The sequence below is a fragment of the Apus apus genome, chromosome 8 (genome assembly GCF_020740795.1).
Source record: "Apus apus isolate bApuApu2 chromosome 8, bApuApu2.pri.cur, whole genome shotgun sequence".
Classification (NCBI taxonomy): domain Eukaryota; kingdom Metazoa; phylum Chordata; class Aves; order Apodiformes; family Apodidae; genus Apus; species Apus apus.
Window position 1 is genome coordinate 26,789,044 of NC_067289.1, and position 21,003 is coordinate 26,810,046.

The 21,003-nt window shown below is 42.7% G+C and overlaps 3 protein-coding genes and 1 long non-coding RNA gene across 8 annotated transcripts in view; 2 read left to right on the forward strand and 2 right to left on the reverse strand.

Moving 5' to 3' along the window:
- HPS3 (HPS3 biogenesis of lysosomal organelles complex 2 subunit 1) overlaps window positions 1–10,849 on the reverse strand; it is an 18,472-nt gene extending 7,623 nt beyond the window's left edge. Inside the window, exons 1-12 of the mRNA XM_051626332.1 lie at window positions 10,627–10,849; window positions 9,581–10,075; window positions 8,116–8,302; window positions 6,890–6,975; window positions 5,608–5,800; window positions 5,246–5,327; window positions 4,996–5,150; window positions 3,639–3,747; window positions 3,247–3,428; window positions 2,725–2,902; window positions 1,799–2,029; window positions 21–206 (exon numbers count right to left, since the gene is read on the reverse strand). Of these exons, the coding sequence (XP_051482292.1) occupies window positions 21–206; window positions 1,799–2,029; window positions 2,725–2,902; window positions 3,247–3,428; window positions 3,639–3,747; window positions 4,996–5,150; window positions 5,246–5,327; window positions 5,608–5,800; window positions 6,890–6,975; window positions 8,116–8,302; window positions 9,581–10,075; window positions 10,627–10,849 (2,307 nt within the window). The remainder of the gene's footprint in view (window positions 1–20; window positions 207–1,798; window positions 2,030–2,724; window positions 2,903–3,246; window positions 3,429–3,638; window positions 3,748–4,995; window positions 5,151–5,245; window positions 5,328–5,607; window positions 5,801–6,889; window positions 6,976–8,115; window positions 8,303–9,580; window positions 10,076–10,626) is intronic.
- Window positions 1,985–8,892, forward strand: LOC127387660 (uncharacterized). The gene is made up of 5 exons (XR_007890178.1): window positions 1,985–2,070; window positions 3,323–3,407; window positions 5,447–5,669; window positions 7,541–7,711; window positions 8,816–8,892. It is a non-coding gene; the product is annotated as an uncharacterized LOC127387660 (long non-coding RNA).
- Window positions 10,848–21,003, forward strand: part of HLTF (helicase like transcription factor) — a 35,236-nt gene continuing 25,080 nt past the window's right edge. For 3 of the 5 annotated variants that reach the window (XM_051626326.1, XM_051626327.1, XM_051626331.1), the window contains exons 1-2: window positions 16,267–16,335; window positions 19,290–19,339. In XM_051626326.1, coding sequence (XP_051482286.1) covers window positions 16,282–16,335; window positions 19,290–19,339 — 104 coding nt within the window. In that variant the 5' untranslated portion in view covers window positions 16,267–16,281. Of the gene's footprint in view, window positions 11,068–16,266; window positions 16,336–19,289; window positions 19,340–21,003 lie in introns of those variants that run through there. The other 2 variants (XM_051626328.1, XM_051626329.1) reach the window with 2 other exon arrangements.
- Window positions 12,019–14,836, reverse strand: LOC127387658 (tubulin alpha-3 chain). Its single transcript, XM_051626336.1, has 4 exons — window positions 14,618–14,836; window positions 14,126–14,274; window positions 12,584–13,264; window positions 12,019–12,353 (listed from the first exon to the last, which is right to left on the reverse strand). Exons 1-4 carry the CDS (start codon window positions 14,736–14,738, stop codon window positions 12,048–12,050), a joined length of 1,257 nt encoding a protein of 418 aa, XP_051482296.1. The 5' UTR covers window positions 14,739–14,836; the 3' UTR covers window positions 12,019–12,047.

Below are 21,003 nucleotides of genomic sequence, written 5' to 3' on the forward strand. Positions count from 1 at the left end.
AAGCATGATCACAGGCCAACCTTGAAAAAGGTCTCTGCTTCTTCCAGTTCCATTTTACTGTTCTCATGTAAAGCCACAGTGGCAGCCACCAGTAAACCAGGCTGTGTCTCCTTCAGGTGAACAGCAAACTCAGTTGGAGTAACGACTCCTTCCTTGTGCTGCCTCAGGAGTTTTGGTTGTCCAGTGAAGCCACAAGTCAAAGTTGCCTATGAACACAGTCAGGTACAAATCAGGTAAATAATTCAATCCACATACGATTCAACTCAGCAAACTTAAGTAATTCCCCAGGCAGTGAAGTTTAGAGAGATGAAATTAAGGAAAATCAGGGGAAGGAAATAAATCCTTTCTACAATTTATAGAGTAGCTCTCCAGTGACCAGGCTCCAAACTGTGCACCAGAGCAGACTCCTGAGCAACAGGCCACGAGCCTGAACACTAAAGTAACAGGCTGCTGAAATCTGGAGTTACTGTGCACACAGGATAGATTTCACTATGAAATCCAAGACATTCAATATACATGGTGTTTGAGAAATCACTGGCAGAAATTTCAGTGCTTTGCTAAAATATGTTTTTTATTTCAAAAATACCCCTGCAACAAAACTCAAAATGTGCTGCACAATGTGCAACACTAAGTTGTTTCTAAATATCTGAGTGCTTCTGAAGGTAAACATGACAGGATGCTATTTCCAGTTTAAGGACAGTGGGGAAATGATGCCTAAGCAGATTGCATTAACTAGACAGGAAATAAAATTCAGATCTCATCCTGCTATGCATACAAACTATCTATCTTTCTGAAAGTGTTATTTTTTCTACTTTGCAACAAAATGCTTTTTACAGGTGAGATGCAACAGAACATTTCTTCAATAGGTCAGATTAAAATGAAAAAACCCCACTACCAAAACAAACACCCTATCCCCAGCCACCTTATTCTCTAAATAGCATCCATGCAGTTTGCTCACAGCATGTCAGGTTCTCTCTGCAAATGCACAGTTCCCACCTTGCAATCCAAAACCCCCCGACTCTGAAAGCTCTCCAGGACTTCTTGCAAAGCATGACAGCTACCTTTGGAACAGCCGCCAGTTTTTAGACCTCCAATATCTCACTCTCAGAAAGTCTGTATTTCAAGTTCTGTCACCTTTGAATATTCAACAGTCCTGATCAACCTCAACAAGCAGCAATTTACAGACTGGCCTCAGCCTAAAAATCACACATGAATATCTATGGCAGAGGGTGCTTCACTAACGCTTTTCCCCCACTGATGTGGAGTTCTTACCTCAACTGCACTTCTAGGTTCTGATCTGATCTTAATAAGATTCCACATAAGAATGATGTGAAACTGTATAAAGAAACTTCAGTTCATGTGCACCATGCACATTCTGCTTCAAGTGCAATTTTATTAAGGGCTGTTTGCATACAGATGGTGCTTTCACAGGCATATCACATATTCATTACAGGTGGAGGGGTGTAAAAATGCTACTATACAATCCTGTCATGCTGCTGAAGAGCACTGGCTCTGCACAGCATTTACTTTATCATTAATTAATTAAGCTTTAAAACTTTTGCTCATTTGCTAAGGCTCTGCCAAGCTCAGACTACTCTACCTGCAGGAAGACCAGTACAGCCCCAGTATCTGCCAGCCCCCAACTCCACTGTTGCTGCAGACATTCCAGGGATACACAGCATATCAGGAGGATGAGGAGTGACTGAAGTGCCTTTTACTGTAAAACACGACCACAAGCCAAACCACCTGACTTGGGCTTTCCAAAGCATTAAGAGCTTGTACTCCCAGCATACTTCACCTCCTTACAGGAGTCCATCTCACGTCCATACAACACCAGGTCCCCCATTCTCAGAGCCATGGAAGCCTTGCTGAGTGTTAGGACCACTGATGGCATCATCTTTTCTACCTTCTGCAGATACCCCACAGCTGTCAAAGGACATGCATTCTTCATGCAAGGACTGCAGAGGATATGAGGCAGCTGCTCAGGGTCAGCTAGATAGAATATTTGGAGAACCTTATTTGCTGATTCCTATTAAAACAAAAGCCATTTGACAGTTTAGACCTTTCCAGGTAAAGTCTTCTGTAGCATATGAAAGTATTGTGGTTTTTTTGTTGGCTGTTTTTTATTTTATTTTGGTTTGTTTTTTTTTTTCTTTTTCTGTTTTTTTGGGGGGGTTGTTTTGTTGTTTTGTTGTTTTTTTTAAAACAAGTATAGCTTAGCTATGAAAACACAGTGCCTTTCCTGCACCTTTCCTCCCTACTGGTAGAAGTACAGGATCACTAACTGGCAGTGATTCAACCCATATTCAGGGATGCTAGGAGAATATGCACCACCACAGTGAATTGGTTTTACCAACCTGTACAATTTGGCAATGTTCAAAGAAACAGTTTGCTTTATTACAGAAATGGGAGAGGAAAGAAATCTGAAGCAAAGCTTTCCCAAACCCGAAATTTCTCTGTGTACAGGTGGGAACCAGATCATCAGCAACATGCATTATGATGGCCAAACTCCGCACATGTTGCTTGAAAGCAGCTCAAAGCATCACAGGTGCTGCTTGCTATTTTGTTAACAAAAATATGACAATAAAAACCATGTGAAAAAGAACAACTGTAGAACTGAACAAGCTGCTCAGCATTTTCAAAGGAATTTAATTAAAACTTGATACATAGTTCTAAAAATCCAAACTAAATCAATAGATTAAGAGAAAAAAGTCTTATTTTTACCTTACTTAATTCTTCATTTAATTCTTCATTAAGAGAGTGAGTCAAGTAAAATATAAATCCTTTCTCATATGTCTGTATTTCATCACCTTCTGAAACTAGTCTCTTTAAAACTTCAGTCATGGATAAACCTGACATTCTGTAGTATGGCAAAGCAAGATGGTAATCTCTTGTGTCAAACCTGAAGGCAACAGAGAATAGGAAAGAAAATAATAAAACTAAGGGCAACACTTTTGCTATCACTGTTTGTAGGAACTAAAATAATACATCAAACAGTCAAAAACGTGCCAGTCTGCAACTACATATAGCTCACGTTCAGTGTAATGTGATACTCTTTGTCTAGTGACAATGAAGACACCCAGATACTGAAGAGATGACCAGATTAAGCTGTTTTCATAGAATGTAAAGATGTGTATTTCATATGCAGAGCTAACATAAAACAGCAAAGAGTGATGGATTTTCATTTTAGGGTTACATGACTGGAAACAAAAGCTCACCTGTATCACTCTGACATCTAAAACTTACTTGCTGTAGCAGTCTCCTAAAAAGGCACAACTTTCTCTGAATGCTCTTAGAATTTCTTCTTTCTCGTCTGATTTAGGGAAACCAGGGTCCATTATAGCTGCTCTGACCAGTAAGTGAGCCTCACTGAGCAGATGGATGCAACTCTCTGTTTTCACATTTTCGTAAGTTCTACTATAATCTACCTAGAACAGACACAGGATACACTTAAGCTGCTAGCAAAAATTAAGAATATACAGGAACAATTCTAATGAGGGCATCAGCCATCTGAAATAGGATTATGGAAAATTAATGAGAAATATATTATGTTATATTCAACAATGACCTGCATCAGAGATGAACCAACAGTACTTATTTTTAGTCACCAAACAACAAAAGCAGGAGTTGGGCAATACCATTTCTCTGTAAAGCTGAAGAGTTGAAACAGTGTTTATAATATATAAATTCCAACCAGGTTCTGACTCAGAATTTGCTCTGGATTTGATGCTGTCAGCCTTTTTGGAGCTAGAGAGAAAGGAAAGAATTGTCAGTGTCTAAATAAACATTATGCAGCCAAAAAAACCTGCTCACTTGATAATTTAAACACATAAATGGGTATGTATGCAGGCTAGTTAATGCATGACAGTTAAGCTGTGTATTTAAGTCATAATGGCTAACAACAAAACAGGGACAGGCATGTTTATACACCAGGAACACAATCAAAACTATCTACCACATCTTCTCCTGGGCTTAACACCAGGTAGTATCAGATACTTGCATGAAGTCGTTCAGATTAGCTCTACTGAAGTGCTTGCCAAGACATGGTGTAAAAAAGTTATTTGAACACTTTAACACATTGGCTAGGTCTGTAATGTCCTAAGGTTAAAACACTGTAGGAAAAACCAAACCCCTTTTGCTTTGGAATATCTACATCTTTATTTTCAAATGAAGGTGTTACTAGTATTTGTTCAACTTGGTTCTTTACAGAAGGCAAAAGGAGTTATCTTCCTCAAATGCCAAATACAATCTTTAAAACAACCAACAGAAGGAACGGTACTTTATACAAAGAAAATTACAGTATTTTGAATTGCCATTCTCCTTGATGGGCTTAACCTCCTCTTCTCCTGAATAATGTTTGTTCTAGGCTTTAGGAAATACTAGTTCACATAACTGTAACTGTCCCACTTTTGTTAATTAACTTGAATTGACTTTAATAACTGTGATTTCTGAATAGCTGTTTTAGAATACCTGTCTAGCTGTCTTATGAAATGCCCTCAAAAAAAAAAAGGGAGTAGCAGTTCTCAGAAATAGCTAAGAAGTCACAAATGCCTCTGGCTACATACATGCTACAAGAATACGTTGGGCCAAACTGCATTCTTCTTGTCATGTCATTCCTTCATAACTTCTTGGAAAGAACCCATAGTCAAATATAAAACATTTTCATTTTGTGCTGCAACACATTTTGTTAGCCTGTAGCTTTAGTAATCCTACATATTTTTGTTTATCAATATAAATGTTTTCAGTAGCAGATCTGTTCTTAGTAATGTTATTTTAACATTATTTATGAAAGTTTTTTACAGTCTTGAATAACTTTACTGATTTTAAGCATTCATGTCCCTACCCTCATTTCTTCTGTCAGTTCATACAGTAGAATTGAAAAAACAAATACTTGATTTCTCTTCCTATGCACTAAGCAATTATGTCCAACACATACAAATTCAGCACTGTACACAGAGCTATAAATACCATCACCCAAAAGACACAAATCCTTACATCATCCTTCTTGTAGGCTTCCTTCTTTCAGTAATATCTTCCGTGTCAGCCTTAGTCAAAAGAATGATATGGTTTCTGAAATGACAGATAGCTCTTGGTCCTATAAAAAGCTGCATCCTTAATGTGCAGACATCCAGTGTGACAGGTGGACAAGCCTTTTAAGGAAAGTGATTGTTTTGTAATTTCAGTTAGCATGTACTTGGAGTCTTTACATAAAAAATATATATATAAAAAGAAATTAAAAAGTAACCTTCACAGTGGTATCAATATATGGATCCTCATCCCGAGCTGCTGCTGCGCTGCATCGCACCGTGAAACACTGCAGCTTCTCACTGCAGGGAAAGGAGAGACCACAGTCATGAAGGAGAACAATGAAGACCTGCAAAAATCAAGTAGGCAAGACTACAGAGAAGCATCTCTTTCCTTTGTAAAAGCATCTTTTTCTTTGTAGAAATGGGCCTTCAAGCCTAAGCCGGAGGCCATGCTGCGCTATCACAAGCAGACCGAGAGGTCGAGGCTACGAGGGACATAACACAGGAAAAAGAAAAAAAACCACAAAGGCAGCAGCAGAGAAATGCAATAATTCCACCAACAAAATTATAAATGTAGTACCTTGTAATGACATGCAGGAACTGTGGAGTGAGAACTGCCTGCTCTGACTTCTCTGAATATTGGTAAGTAGAAATCAGCTCCACTAACTTCCCAATAGAGTAGAGGTATCCAACATGAGGTAAAGAGAAAAAGCAAAAGAGACTCAGTAGTTCTCTCTTGCTCTCAGTTTCCTCATGGGCTGTCACAGAACTTCCTAGATGTAACAATAAAAAAGGCATTTTATATACCTCAGAAATAAACATCTGGCAATTCCTTTGCAAGTCTGATGCCTAAGTTACTATCAAACCTGCCCAGGCTGCAGACTGGTTTTGTTAGTAGCTAGTGAATAGAAACACAACTGTATGAAGATGAGTGCACAGGTCAAAAATCTGTATGTCATATTACCTCAGCTGAAGGCATTTTTAACAAAAGTGTGGATGTACTGCTGAGTGAAGGAATTCTACAGATGCAGCAGCACTGGATTCCAGATTCATCACAATTAAGCATCCATGGATTGAAATATCGGCCTTAGACAACCACCTGTGAGCTGGGATGAGTGCTCATCCAGAGCTGCAGTGCACCAAAATGCAGGTCCTCACTTAAGCAAAAGAAAGGCTGGGAATGGCAGAATTTATGTATAAAGCCATTCTGGCAGGTGAAGGCTGTGTTCAGATCCTACAGGGAAGTAGCTCATTCTCTTGAGTCATCTGCAACTTAAATAAGGCTTTGCTACTTAGTAAACAACCACCACAAACTGGGTGAGCAGTCAGCAAAGCGGATTTGTAACACAGAGCGCTAAATTCTTCCATGGATCTGCTGGGGCTTGAGCTGGCATGTGTTAGCAAACCCCTAAAATCTGCATTCATCCCTTGCCATTTTAATTGAAGCCTAGCAGAAAGGTAACCTGTATCTTACTGATTATTAAAGTTACTACTCCAATTTCCACAGTTTACTAATGAGAGGCAGCCTAGTGTCTTGTAACACTGAGGATAATTTCATTAGTGCAACATAGTGTTTCGTGATGCAAAACTAATCAGCAGAGAAGTGATAAAAGCTGATTTAGTGTTCCTCTTCTGGTGTGGTGAATTGGCATTTTAGTTCAAGGTTTATGCAGAACGTGGAGAAACATACAGCCTTTTTTGTTAGCAGAAGTTGACTTTAGATCATTGAAAAAGGAGGACAGACCTTAATTTAAAAATACATCCTACAGCTACAGTGTACAAAACAGAACATACAAAGAAGCTCCTTCCTTTCCCCAGTCTCCTGTGGCAAGGCCATTATGCACCCCTGCATACCCACGTACCTGTCTGGTACACAGGAAGCAGCTGAACAGAGTGCAGTGTTGTCTCTTCACAAAACCCAAAAGGAGACTGGTCGGGTGTAAAACGCCTGGAGAAAAAAATTCAAAAGAACAACACAGGACCTCAGTGAGAAATTATTAAGAGCTACTGTGGACAAGTAAACAGTACGAGCTATAACAGGCACAGCTGATGTTTTAATACTCAAGAACAACGTGCACTCCTACTACTAATGTAATTAGCATGGCATTGCCAAGAAGCAGGTGACACACGTAGAGACAACTACCTTGAGTTCTTGCAACCAAAAATCCTTTCTTTGCTTTTCTCCAAACTTGTGTCAAAGTTAGGGTTACTGGAAGACATACTGCAATTTATCTGAACCTCAATTTAACCTTCCCTCCCTCCTCTTTTTATTCAACTGAGCTGTATGTAACATGGTGCCATTTCCCATTGACTTTTCTTCTCTGTTATCTATTATCCTTTTTCCTAGTTTGCTTTGGAATTCGTTGCTGGACTGTGACATCAATTCTTCCTCAGTTTTGGATAAAGTTTAATGGCTTTGATCATTAACAAAATAAAACGTATAGTTTTTTAGTGCTTAAGATACTTGGTAAACTCCCTTTGCTAGCTGGAGAAAGGAAAATATTTTTTTACAGGTAGAAGTAACACTTCAGCTGAGTTGAGGCAAGCTGCAGAACAAATGAGCAGAAGGCAGTACCTTGGTTAAGGTCACACAGGCAGGACTGCTGATCAGTCTCCAGTGCAATCCTTTGAAGCAGGCTGCTCTAAACAATAACAGAATTTGACACAAGCTGCTTCAGAATAAGGTGAGTACAACTTGGATTTGCTGGTTCAGCACCGAAGTATAAAAAACGGGGGTGGTCAGACACCGGAACAGGCTTCTCGGAAAGGTGGTCAATGTCCCCAGCCTGCCAGTGCTCAAGAGGCACTTGAACAATGCCCTGGATAACAGGCTTTAACATTGGGCCAGCCCTGAAGTGCTCAGGCAGTTCACTTCCAACTGAAATATTCTGCTCTATTTAAAAATGAGCTTTCTTTGGCATCACGTTATTTCCTCAGAGAAAAAAAAAACAAAACCCAACAAAACAAACCTTTTAAAAGCCCCAGAAGTCAAAATAACAGTATTTTACTTTCGATAAGACATGAGCCATAGCTTATTTTAATTTCTTGTAGTAAATGATGCCATTAAGGGGAAATACACTTGTCATACCTGAAAAGCAGATAGTGCACCTGGAAGTGCTTTGTCTCTTCCATAGGTAACGCTGTGGATTCCAGTGTGATGGGTATCTCACAGTGCTGGCTTTCTTCCCCAAGCAGTTCCACTGGCTTCTGACATATGATGAACTCATCTAATTCAAGCTGCAAACTGTCTGTTGAAGGGCCTTCATCTTTTACACCTTAGCAAGGAAAACACAGTATTAATTATTCAAACCATTCCATTCAGCAGGAAGAAAATTATATGACACAATATCAATTAAATCCTCCAATTACAGCAACGCCCTCCTCAAATAATGAGGTTTAGAAAGCAGCTGGGCTAGAAGATGAGAACAAACCTTCACTGAAATCTCCACAGTGTGAATACCTAAGAGTATTTCTGAAAGAACAGGGAAACTGTCAGAAGGCAAGTTCAAGACAACCTGTGCAGCAAATGGCTGCCCCTCAAAAATGTTTCATTTGATTGAAGGAGTTTTAAGAAGGAAAAAACAGATGTAAGAGAATGTGTTATCTTAAACTCACTTAAAGTCTGGAAAGTTAATCCTAACAGCACACAGAAAGTAAATTAAACTTTTATGTTTAGCTTTTAGTAATAAAAACAACTAGGGGGAGGATACCATTATGAGTTAAGATCACCCAATGAAGAACATTCCAGTTTATATTGTCCCTAACAAGTGTTCTTTATTTTTTTCTAGGTAGTTTCAATTTCTGAAAGACCATCCTTTTCTGGTTTACGTTTCTTCAGTCATAAATGAAGTGTTTTCCTAAGGTTTGTTGGTGTTCACCTGATTCTTTTGGAGAGAATTATTTACAGAATCACTTAGATATGGATGGACTTCTTGTAAGACACCGGAATGAGACCAACTGAGTAAACATATTTCTGGGATTTCTAGCCTTCTAAGGCAAGCCCTTGAATAAGACAAAGAACTGAAAAAGGAGCATTTGCTGACACCTTGTTTATGCAGGTTCTGAGCCTGCTGGCAGTTGCACGAGTGCACATGCATCACCACAGCAGCATTCTTCAGTGTGTGAGCCAGTATGCACAGTCCATTTCAAGGGTCATGAGATGCTGCCTCCCTTCAGCCTCCCACTTGTCCCTCAGAAGAGATGCAGTCATTTGGGCAGTGACACCAGTGTAATTACTTTTCTGAACACAGCACACTGAACCACTACTGCTTTGATTTGGCCCGTGCTGGCACCCCAAAACAGGGACCTAATTCTCTGTCTGCAGAGGCTGCACTATCCTGAAGGTGTCTGCAGAACGATGGCACACGTCTTTTGCTACCTCCGAGCGCAGGCAGTACAACTTTCCATGCACTACACTATTCAGCTGTCTGTCCCTAAGATGATCTGAAAGCATCTTCTGAGGGGCAATGACCTTGTCTCAGCCTACTTTGAGAATAACAAGATTCAGTCAGCAGACTCTTGGAAATAAGTAAAAAATTACTTTCTGTACTTACCCCCATCCACAGGCTGTTCTAGTGTGCTAACCCCATGTGCACACTGCTCTGTCCTGCCTGCACTTTGCTGGACCAGTTCCAGTTTCAGGATCAGAACATCCAGCTCTGTTGTTATGGCTATATGTTTGGCACAGAACGCAACTTCAGCTGGAACAACGTTATCAATGTGCAAAATTAAGGAGCGCTCAAAGTCTAACACAGTCAAATTCTGGTTTATGACCAGGTATTTCAAACAGAACACAACCAGCTTATTTGCGCAGCCCACAAGAAGGTCCCCAGTTACAGGACAACATGAAACGCACAGCGGAGGATCTGAAAGTGGCATTTCCACAATTGACATCTGTTCTTTTAAGGTTTCACTGTATGACTCCTCCATCTTGTGACCAACCATCCGAACACAAACACGAGAACTCCCTGCAGACATGCATCTCCAGTTCACGTATGCTCTTAGGAAAGTTGCTTTGCTTTTTTCTTCAATTGTCACCAGATAGTCTCCTTAAAAGAAAGCAGCAGTACTGTTGTACCATTAGTGAGCAGATGACACTGGTTTTGAGCTCTTTACCTGCTATAGTACATGCCAAGGAGAATCTTAAAATCTCAGCCCTTACATAGAATTCCAAAAAGGTTTTAAAAATCCCAAACGGAAGTTTCTTTGCTTGTTAGAACACGCTTCACATCTCATTCTAAACAAGGAATTACAGATCTAGGTCCAGGTTAACTCCCAGGTGAATCCACTTTACGAGCTGTGATTACAGACAAGGGGGTTCCCCCCGCCCCCCACACACACCCAGGAGCGGGGAAGTCTGATTCTCCAGACGCCAGGGCGGCATCGGCTGGAGCGGCCCCCGCCCCGCGCCCTGAGATAAAGATCAAGCCAGTGCGGGAGCACGGGCCGCAGGGGGGCTGGGGAAGCGGCAGAAAGGCCGGGAGCCCGCAAGGCTGCCACCCTAGCCCCTCCGCAGCCCCGCAGGCGCCCCCCCCCCCCCCCCTCCGCCGGGCCCCCCCCCCCGCCGGGCCCGGCCGGCCCGCGGCCCCCGCGCACTGACCTGCCGGGCTGTGCGCCATGCGCAGCACGGCCCCCAGCGTGGCGAACGAGCCCAGCGCTTCGCAGCCGCCCTGGTCGCGCAGGGCGAACACCTCGACCCGGCAGCTGCCCGCCGTGCCCGCCACGAACAGCACATCGCGGCCGCAGCAGAAGAGCGCGGGCTCCTGCCTGCAGGGCACCACTCGCTGCGACCCGAACGGGTGCAGGTTGTAAAGCTGCACCATGGTCCCCTGCCCGCCCCGAGGCCCCGGGGCTGCGATCGGGCCGCGGCCACCTCCGCCTCCGCGGCGGGCGGGCCTGGCGGGCCTGACGCCAGCGCTGCGGGGCCGGGCCGGGCCGGTCGTTCCTTCTGCTGGGCGCGGAAAGAACGGCCTTGCTGGTTTTAGCCAGCGATGCTTTCTTTGGACCTGCCCGAATCGTGCGGACACAGCATGCTCTGCAGGTAAGAGCTACAGGCATTTCCCAGAATAATTCACCGCAGGTGTCTTTAGCACGTATAGGCCTTTTTCTCCCTCATGGTTGTATAGATACAGGGGAGGAAAAAAACAACCCCCAAATAAAGCCCTGAAGTTTTTTATTCTTTTCACCAACCAGGACTAAAAAATTTAAGATAGTGAGGCAGCAGTTTTTACCTGAGCTGAGTGTCCTACCATATACCTGTTGCCAGGCAATACTCCCTTGAACACTGTTAAAGGACGTGCAAGTTTTTCTTACAAGGCCGATGTAGGCATGTGGAAAATGACAGTGCTCTTTTGAAGCAGGTAATGGATCCGCACTATTTTCTTTTTGTCTGAATCCACTCCTGGGGAGTCTGCTGCTTGCAAGTTTAGTTTTTCCTCTGCATGATGTCATCACGCACTTCAAAGTAAAAAAAAAACCAAAAGTATAAAGTTTATGCGTCCAACAAGTAATCTGGTAATGTTAGTTCTGTTTAAAAGTGTAATGACGTCTGTTAACTAGTCAGGTAAATTACTCAAGTACAGCATTACTCAGTTAACAAACTTTGTTGATTTTAACAAGTCTTCTGTGAAGCCAGCCACCCCCACTGGGGAACTGGCTTTAGGAAAGATTAGGTTTTTTTGAGTTGTGTGGGCAGACTTGGAAAATAGTGTTACTAGCACTAAACCAACCCAGAGCAGAAGCAGTTTCCTGCTTGTGAGAAACCATAAAATGAAAGTGAGTGTATCTCAGATAACATGTTGGGATTGCAGGATAGTGCAGGCAATTCCCTGATTTCTTCTACAATTTGCCCATGACTGGATGGTACAGTCTCTAATGGTCCTTACTGAGTATACACATAAAGAATAACAGACACAGTAGAACCTTTAAAACTTTATTTGAAAACAGCCAAACAAGTAAACAGGGTTCTGCAATTATTTTTGTTTGCTTTTTTTTTTTTTCTTTAATACATTTTCCCAGACTTTAGTTTTCTAAATATTCATCTCCTTCTTCAGCCTCTGCATCCACTGAGTCTAAGCCGACTTCTTCATAATCTTTCTCAAGGGCAGCCAGATCTTCCCGGGCTTCAGAAAATTCTCCTTCCTCCATCCCTTCCCCAACATACCAGTGTACAAAGGCACGCTTAGCATACATGAGATCAAACTTGTGGTCCAGGCGAGCCCAGGCTTCAGCAATGGCAGTGGTGTTGCTCAGCATGCACACTGCCCGCTGCACCTTTGCAAGGTCACCGCCCGGCACCACAGTTGGAGGCTGGTAGTTAATGCCCACCTGCAAGAAAACAATTGACAACTTTACTTGTGACTGCCAAGGCTTAAAAACTTATTGCTGATAACAATTAAAAATCACCATGGTTATGAACAAATCAAGTAGCTTAACAGTTATTTTGAACTTCATCAAATTATCTAACAGGGACACCACAACATTGTAGAATTCCTGTTACTTCTGAACACAATTCCCAGAAATTCACACATCAAACACGTGAACACCTGTTTAAGTACCTTGAATCCAGTAGGGCACCAATCCACAAACTGAATGGTACGCTTAGTCTTGATGGTGGCAATAGCTGCATTGACATCCTTGGGAACAACGTCCCCTCTGTAGAGCATGCAGCAGGCCATGTACTTGCCATGGCGAGGGTCGCACTTGACCATCTGGTTGGCTGGCTCGAAACAGGCATTGGTAATTTCAGCCACAGATAACTGCTCGTGATAGGCCTTTTCAGCAGAGATGACAGGGGCGTATGTCACCAGGGGGAAATGGATTCGTGGGTATGGAACAAGGTTAGTTTGAAATTCTGTCAGATCTACATTGAGGGCTCCATCAAAACGCAGTGAAGCGGTGATGGAGGAAACAATTTGCCCAATTAATCGGTTTAAATTGGTGTAAGTAGGACGTTCAATGTCAAGGTTACGGCGACATATATCATAAATGGCTTCATTATCTACCATGAAGGCACAATCTGAATGCTCCAGTGTTGTGTGGGTAGTTAGAATAGAGTTGTAAGGTTCCACAACAGCAGTGGAAACCTGGGGTGCTGGATAAATTGCAAACTCCAGTTTAGATTTTTTGCCATAGTCAACGGAGAGCCTTTCCATGAGCAGCGATGCAAACCCTGAACCAGTGCCTCCTCCAAAACTATGGAAGATAAGGAAACCTTGCAGCCCTGTGCACAGATCAGCCTATAATGGGGTGGGAAAAAAAGTGGGAGGAAAAAAAAAGTTAGTGATGACCTCAGAGAAAGCAGTAATTCAAAAGCATTTTTCTTTTTTAAGTCAATTAGTCTTAGATGGTTATAATAAAAATCAGCATTCTTGAAAGATAATCTTCCTTTTTGTATCAGAAGTACTAGTGCCTCCGCATAGCTTTTTCTGAACAGAAATATTTTAATATTTAAAAGATGCTTTATTGCCTTTGCCATTTTAATACTACAGTAAGCAAGAGCAGCTGTACACCACTGTGACAAGTTACTATAAACTACAGCTTTAGAATCTGTTGATGTTCCCATTCTAGCTTTCAGCTACTATCAATTAGATGTTGAAAACAAATTTGTTTTTAATTTTTGTAATTTTAAATAGACAATCACTATTTCACTATGAATCTCATCATCCTACACAAGTTCCTTACAATGCAACATCAGATAAAAACAACTACAGAAGTAATTTAAAACGCTAAGCATTCAACCAAAATCTGAGGTTCAGGGTACTGGAAATACATGCATGACACATAATGGCATGAATCAAACTGAAAATAACAAACAAAAAAAATAACAATTTTGTTAGACTTCTTTAAGATTTTCATAATACATTTCTGAGGTATCCTTACAATACTTTCAAATAATGGTATTTCAGAGCCTACAAAATTTTAAGTTTTAATGAATTAACTTTTATTTCACTTTTTAATTTTTTATTTCACTGGGAGATGGGTAAAAACATTTTGTTGTGCTTTAAAAAATCAAATCTGCCCAAAATTCTTAGAGAAAAATCATAGCAACCAATCATTATAGACAGCTATGGAGCTGTATCCTTGCAGCAGGGATTTACCAGTTTGCGAATGCGGTCTAGCACGAGATCAACAATCTCCTTTCCAATGGTGTAGTGGCCTCTGGCATAATTATTGGCTGCATCTTCTTTCCCAGTAATGAGCTGCTCAGGATGGAATAACTGCCGATACGTGCCTGTACGTACTTCATCTACAAAGAAACGAAACACCACAGCATCAGTTTGATCTCCCCCGTGCCTGCACACCAGCTTCATGCCCAGAGAGGAGACACCATCCTGGGTTATTCAGCAGCTGTCAGACTGGCCCAAGGAGTTGGCACAACTTCAGCTCCTTTGTTTAGGGGAAAATATCAGGCCCTCAAAAAGCGGTATTGGTATAGGGCAACACAGAGGTCACCCAGAAAACCACATTACAGGTGCAGACAAGATTACGGACAGCAATTACAAACTCTGGAGGCAGTGTTCTAAATGAACAAAAAAGATGGTCAGGGATCTTTACTTTGACGCTGAAGATCTTTAACACTGGGTACATACCAACTACAGTTGGTTCCAGGTCGACAAACACTGCTCTGGGAACATGTTTACCAGCTCCTGTCTCACTGAAGAAAGTGTTAAATGAATCATCTCCACCTCCAGTAGTTTTATCGCTGGGCATTTGACCATCAGGCTGGATCCCATGCTCAAGACAATACAATTCCCAACATGCATTGCCAATTTGAACACCAGCCTGACCCACGTGGACAGATATGCACTCACGCTGCAAATTAAAAGCAGAATAACGATAGTGAGATATGGAGCTACCCATGCTATAGGTTTTATTCTCTTAATATCTTGCTGTTTGTGCGTTGTATCCTTTCACAATCTTCCTCTGCTGCTCTTGAGTGACAATTTAAACGATCAAACAGTCTGCCCCCTGCAAGACTGTACTCACCTTAGTTGAACTGGGCTGACTTTGAGAATACTGAAAGATCTTAAAGACAACATGTTCTCTCTGAACACCTAGGGTGAATAGATTCATCATCCCTTACTGTGCTGCACATAGATTTTTAATATTCTGTCTAGTCTTTTGTTCATCTTTATTTTTGAAAGACTTCTTTATATAATATCCCCACACGTCCTTGCTTTGTTGCCACTGGGTGACCGCTGCAAGAATCTATCACCTAGAATGTCTTCCTTTATAAGAAAGAAATCCAGCTCCTGGCAATTCATACGTGTGAAATCATCTACCAAATCCAAGTCAAATGTCATCTGCACGCTTTTAGCCAGCTCCTGTGACTGTAAGCAGCGCCGGCACGCGCGTTTCATCTCCGCGTGCCCCAGCTCTGTCTTACACCCGACACGGGCTGTTTCGCCTGGCAGACCCGGTGCGGCCGGGCCCGCGGCCCCGCCCCGCCCGCTCCCGCCGTTCCCGGGCCCGCGCGCAGCTCCCATTGGCCGCGCGGCGGCGGCGCGCGCCCAGCCGCCCTGTTTGCGCGAGGCGGCTGTCGGGCCTTCCCGCCGCCCCAGGCCGCCCCGGCCCGAGCCCCGACGCCTGCCCTCTCCAGCCGGCTCCCCCGCACCTCCTCGCTCCCGCGTCTCCCTGCAGCCCTGGGCCCCTGCCCCGATTTCTCTCCTTCCCCGACCCTCCTGTTGCCGCAACTCCCGCCGCAGCGTACGCAGCCGCAAAGCCCCCAGCCTAAGCAGGAGCAATCGCGAAGACCCCGCCTCCCCCAGCCGCGGGGCCCCGGCGCCCACCATGGTGCCCGGCTGCGCTGCGGAGCTCCGGCTGCGCCCTCCGCCGCCTCCGGCGTCGCCGCTCCAACCGCACCAACCGCCGCGCCCAACGGCCCCGCGCGCCGCGCCCCGCGCCCCGCCTGCTCATTGGCTGCCGCGGGCGGGCGCGTAGCGAGCGGAGCCCGCTGATTGGCCGAGGGCGCGGCTCCCGGCACGCCGGCAGCGCTGCACGTGCTCTGCCGGGCCCGCCGGGCCGTGCGCAGCGGGCGGGGGCGCTGGGGCCGCCGGTCTCGTCAGGCGGGGCCGCGCCATCGCCGCGGGACCCCGCGCTGCGGCTGGGCCGCCCGTGGGGCGCCGGGCCGCCCGTGGGGCGCCGGGCCGCGGGCTGACGGCCGTGTTGGCGGCTGCCGGAGGGCTCCAGCCTGTCGGGGGGCCCGGCTTGGGACGGGGAGGCCTCCGGCGGCCCGCTCCGCAGGTGAAGCTGGATGTCCACAGTGGAAGTGAGCTCAGTGCTGTCTGCCTCAGCAGCCGCGCCACAGGTGCTTTTCTCCCCTCCCGTTCTCTGCTCTTTTTTCCTTCCTGCCCAAACTGGCTGCTTTTCCAGTGGTCAGTGCGCCCTGCGACGCCCCTCGTGCAGTGTTCCTGCATGGAGTGTTTTCTGGTGGGTGTGTAAGGCTGGAGTAGGAGATCAGATTGGCCCAAGAAATGCAGCAAATGCGCTGTAAATTTTTTGACTACCAGCAGAGAAGATTTATCTTCCTGTAGCACAAGTTCTGCCTGATAGGCTAACAGAAATCTCACAGAAACAAATCTAGCTAGAAGTTTTCATTTAGTATAATGTACTTCTAATCAAGACTGGACAGGAGGGCACCACAAATAGTCCTTTTTTTTTATGGAGACTTTTTTAAAAACAAGCATAGTTTATTAACAGCCCAGTACAATGCAAAGATTCAATCTAGATTGTTACCTTTAGGACAGAACAGATGAAAGTTGAAGAAAAAACTTACTTTGTTGAGAGAACCACCTGCAAGTTGAAATGAGAAAAAAGAAATTCCATGTATTATAGATATCTCCCCATGTTATAGATGTCTTTTCTGTAAATTATATCCTTGTTCTGTATTTAAAAAATGCGGTGCTGACCCCTGAGTTACAGGGGGGGAGTAGTTAAGTTCTGTTTTCCCACAAAATACAAGCTGTGCATCAGTGGTTCTAGGATAAAATAAAACCTTTCAAAAGAAACTACAAAACTCAGTAGTATGTTTGTGTTTGTTTTCAGATGGAAGCTAGAGTATTTTTCTGTGAGATTTCAGTTGTTCTGTGCAAGTTTTATAGCATTTTAAAAAATTACTTTTTCCATAATTTGCGATTAACTGCATTTAAAGCTGCATCTGAGGGAGCATTTAAAACTGACATTAGCACCCAGTTCCCGATACTGTGTTTAATTATTTAACAAACCTTCTACCCAGGAACTGGTGCAAATATGGGCAGACTCTCAGTAAACTAATTTTTCCCAGTTGTACTCATGAATGTAAAAGTAGGGTTTTTACAATTTTAAATTTCTTTTAGCTTTATAGAATCAATACTGCTATGGAATATTGAGCTGAAGGAGATCTATGGCATGATTTGCTTTCTTTTTCACACAGTATTTTGTATGTAATTTAAATATATGTATGGCTGTATCTCTGGTTAGGTTGTGGATTCATCACAAGAGGAGCTTAGAGAGAGGATCCTTAACGCCCTGAGAGAGCCGGGAGAGGGAACGGGGGCGGAGGGGAGGTGTGTGTGTTCTATTTTCCCTCAGGAGGGTGGGGGTAATAGGGAGCAATTCTGCCTTCTGGTTTTGATTTGCCCTTATTATTTAAACCAGGACACAGTGTGGCTTAGGAGTCTATTTAAGATGCAGTTTTAGAAGCACCAAAGTAATTCGAAAATAGGCCCGTTTTTGTTTTTTAAATTGCTGTTCTAATTTGTAAAGGTGCCAGAACAGTTTATTGTGTCCAGTTCTCTATGCTGATTTACATTCAGACAATCACTGCTTTTTATTATGTGAGTTGTAACTCCATTTGAAGTACAGAAGTTGGTAAAATTTCTCTTGAGAATGAAAAAATCTGTGTTTATTATTTTAAATACACATGGCATTAGAGGGGCCAGCTCTAGGTGTAGGCCCTTTCTTGCATAAAGCCCTAGCTGTGGTCATAGAGCATCTGGAAAACCAGACTGGGAAGAATCAGATGTTAGCAGAAGTCCTTTCTGACACAAAGATGGCACCACTCGGCACCAATAGGATTTGCATCTTTCCTTTGAATCATCTTTTGTTTGGTACAGCTAGCCTGAGTTTGCTAGGCTTGTCACTGCTGCTTTTTGTCCCTGCTCCATCCCTTTTTCTGGAAGAAATACAGGGAAAATTGTATGTTGCCTATAGTGCTGGGAAGTCTTGAAACAACCCTTGAGCTGAATGCAGTGTATTTAGTTTGGAAAACCAGAAAAGACTGGGGGGCATGTGTGCTTGTAAACAGTTTATCCTTTTTGTCTTTGGGGTTTTCTTTTTCTGAATACCCTACTAAAATTAAGGTTTCTTTATGTTCTACTTTTAATATATTAATATCAAAATGTATTGTCTTTATAAAATTGCATTGGATTATTTGAAAACAATGAAGTGTCATCTTCCAGATCTTTTTGTGAGAAGCTCTCTGAAGAAATTAGGGAGGTAACTTTAAATTATGGTGGTTTTCAGTATAAATGACATGTAATACTTCAACGGTGGCCCTTTTTGGACTGGCCCCTCTGTGTGTGCATGACAGAAAAAAAGCTTTGAAGGGACAACAGGTTGTGTAGACAACATTGTCTTAGTATAATAAAAATACACCAAGGCAATAATGGTGCTCTTAAGTGTTCCCATTTTCCTTGAGCACCTTGTGCTCGGTGGGCATTTGCGTCTGAATTGTACCTGGATGTGTTTGTCTGTTTGAATCCTGAAATACACCGCTAGTACAGGTTGACAGACTTCGTATTAGAATAAAGTTTTATGGCTGTATTATATCGGTTCTCTAAACCCATTGAGGGTCTTGGTCTTCAGATATTTTGGTAAGATTTTCTTTTTTCCTTTTCCCTGCTCACTCCCCATCCATTTTCTCTTGCAAGTCCTTTAACTTCTTTTTTTTTTTTTTTTTTAACTTCCATTTATACATTTTTGTTTTCTTACTATTTTACCTGTAAATTATTCCTATATTGGTGTAAACCATCAGCCAATGTTTTGGAGCCAGTAATAAAGGTCTGTTGGTTACTGTCCTGCAATAAAATGGGACTTTGTCTATAGGCCAAGATGGAAATGAGGAAATGAGTCTGAGAATTTAAGTTCTCAAAAATATGGGCAGTAGTATAGAGGGTCTAAGAGGGACAGTGTATTCAGCTGTTATTCCTGTATACGTCAAGAAAAATTACCATTAAACAGAGTCCCTTGATATTCCATTAATAGTGGATATTTTGTCTGTAGGTACTGAACTGTAGCAGGAAATGCAGCCCTTTTGAAAACACAGGCAGGACGTAAGTTGCTGTTCCTAACTTTGATAGGATGTGGTAAGTGCTGATCTTTGTGGTCTCAGCCATCCAGACTAGAATAAGGTATTACTTTACAGGTGATTACATGTGTGTCTCTGGTATATTCAAGAGAAGGTAACAAAAATCTTGCAAACTTTGTATGAAAGATGAAAAAGTACGGGGGGGGGGGGGGGGGAGGGCGGAGTTATAAGGAAACATCAGGGGAATAATAAACAGTATAAATTAATGAAGAAAATAAAGTTTCTGAAAGGCTTTTGATATTTAAAATTCAAATGTGTGGCCATCTTAAATATCAAAGTTATATATGAAGGCAGAATGCAGTGAACTGTGCAAGTCTTAGCATTTCAGACTCCAAGACAGTCTCCGCTTTAGGTTTTGCATGGAACTGTTGATGTTGGAAGCTCAGTGTTAGACTTCACTTCCTGGGTCTCCTGGCTTGCCCAAGAGACCCCAGGAGAGAATTTCTGTAAATAACTCTTTGTCACTTTTGGCTTTGATGAATGTGCAAGTCCTTACAGCAGAATGTTCTTACTTTTTTTTCCTAAAAAAAATGCCAATAAACAGTTTCCTAGAATCCTGACTTACTATACTTACCTTGTAAGTATGTAGCTTTAATTGTAAAAGCTGTAATAGAAATTGTATTTCAGTATTTTTGGTCTGCAAATTTTTACTGACCAAAACAGGTACAAAAGCAGATTTCAAATTCCATCTTCAACTGTTCAACTGTGAGAATGTCAGTAATTTAGTGAAAAAAAGTCTCTTGCCTAGAAAACTAGTTTGAAAAATCTCCTTAAACTTAAGTGGAAATTGGCTTTTGAAAGAAGGAATAAATCAGTCTTAAAGCTATCTGGAACCATGGCAATATCGGTATAAATCTAAGATGTAGGTCATTTATTCACATAGAAGAAAATTCTATCAACAGTCTAACAGTCTGTGTTTTCTTCTACTGTCTTTGCCTCTGGCAAAGCTGTTATCTGATGTGCAAATTAATTGGCTTATACATTAGATTTTAATGCTGGGACAATTTACCTTAATGATAATCCTTCTACAAAATTTGTTGGCAAAGTTTTAAGGATCAATAATTGAAAAGGTGGGATTTGTTTTTTTGTGATGATGGTATTTTTTTGTTGTTTTGGGGTTGGTGGTTTTTTTCCATTAACCCGCATCTTTAGATAAAACAACGTAATTTTCTTCCATCTAGCTCTGTCAGAGATGACTGCTGCATAAATCCCTTTTTCACACATCTCAATAGGTAGCAGTGGCTGCCTCCGTGGCTCCGTAGCAGTGTTTGGTTTCTGTTATTGAATGGAACCGAACCCTGGAATGGTCAGTAAAAGTATTCAGCTTTAGCACAGGAAGCTTAAAATTTGGCATGTTGGTTTTTTTAACAGTACGCCAATGGAGAAGAAAAATAATGTTTTCCTCATCTGCTATCGGTTAAAGTATCTAACTGACCTAAAATACAGCTCATTTGGTTACAGCTTTCGGGAGAAGCTGCAGGGAACTTTACAGTGGTTTCACTTAAGTGACCCAAGGCTCAGTCCTGGGGGGATATAAGCGCTGCAGCCGCTGGCGGCCGTGGCAGTGCCCCGTGAGTTCACACCGACACCGCCAGCTGCCGGAGCGGGGCTCGCAGACGCCGCCTCCTG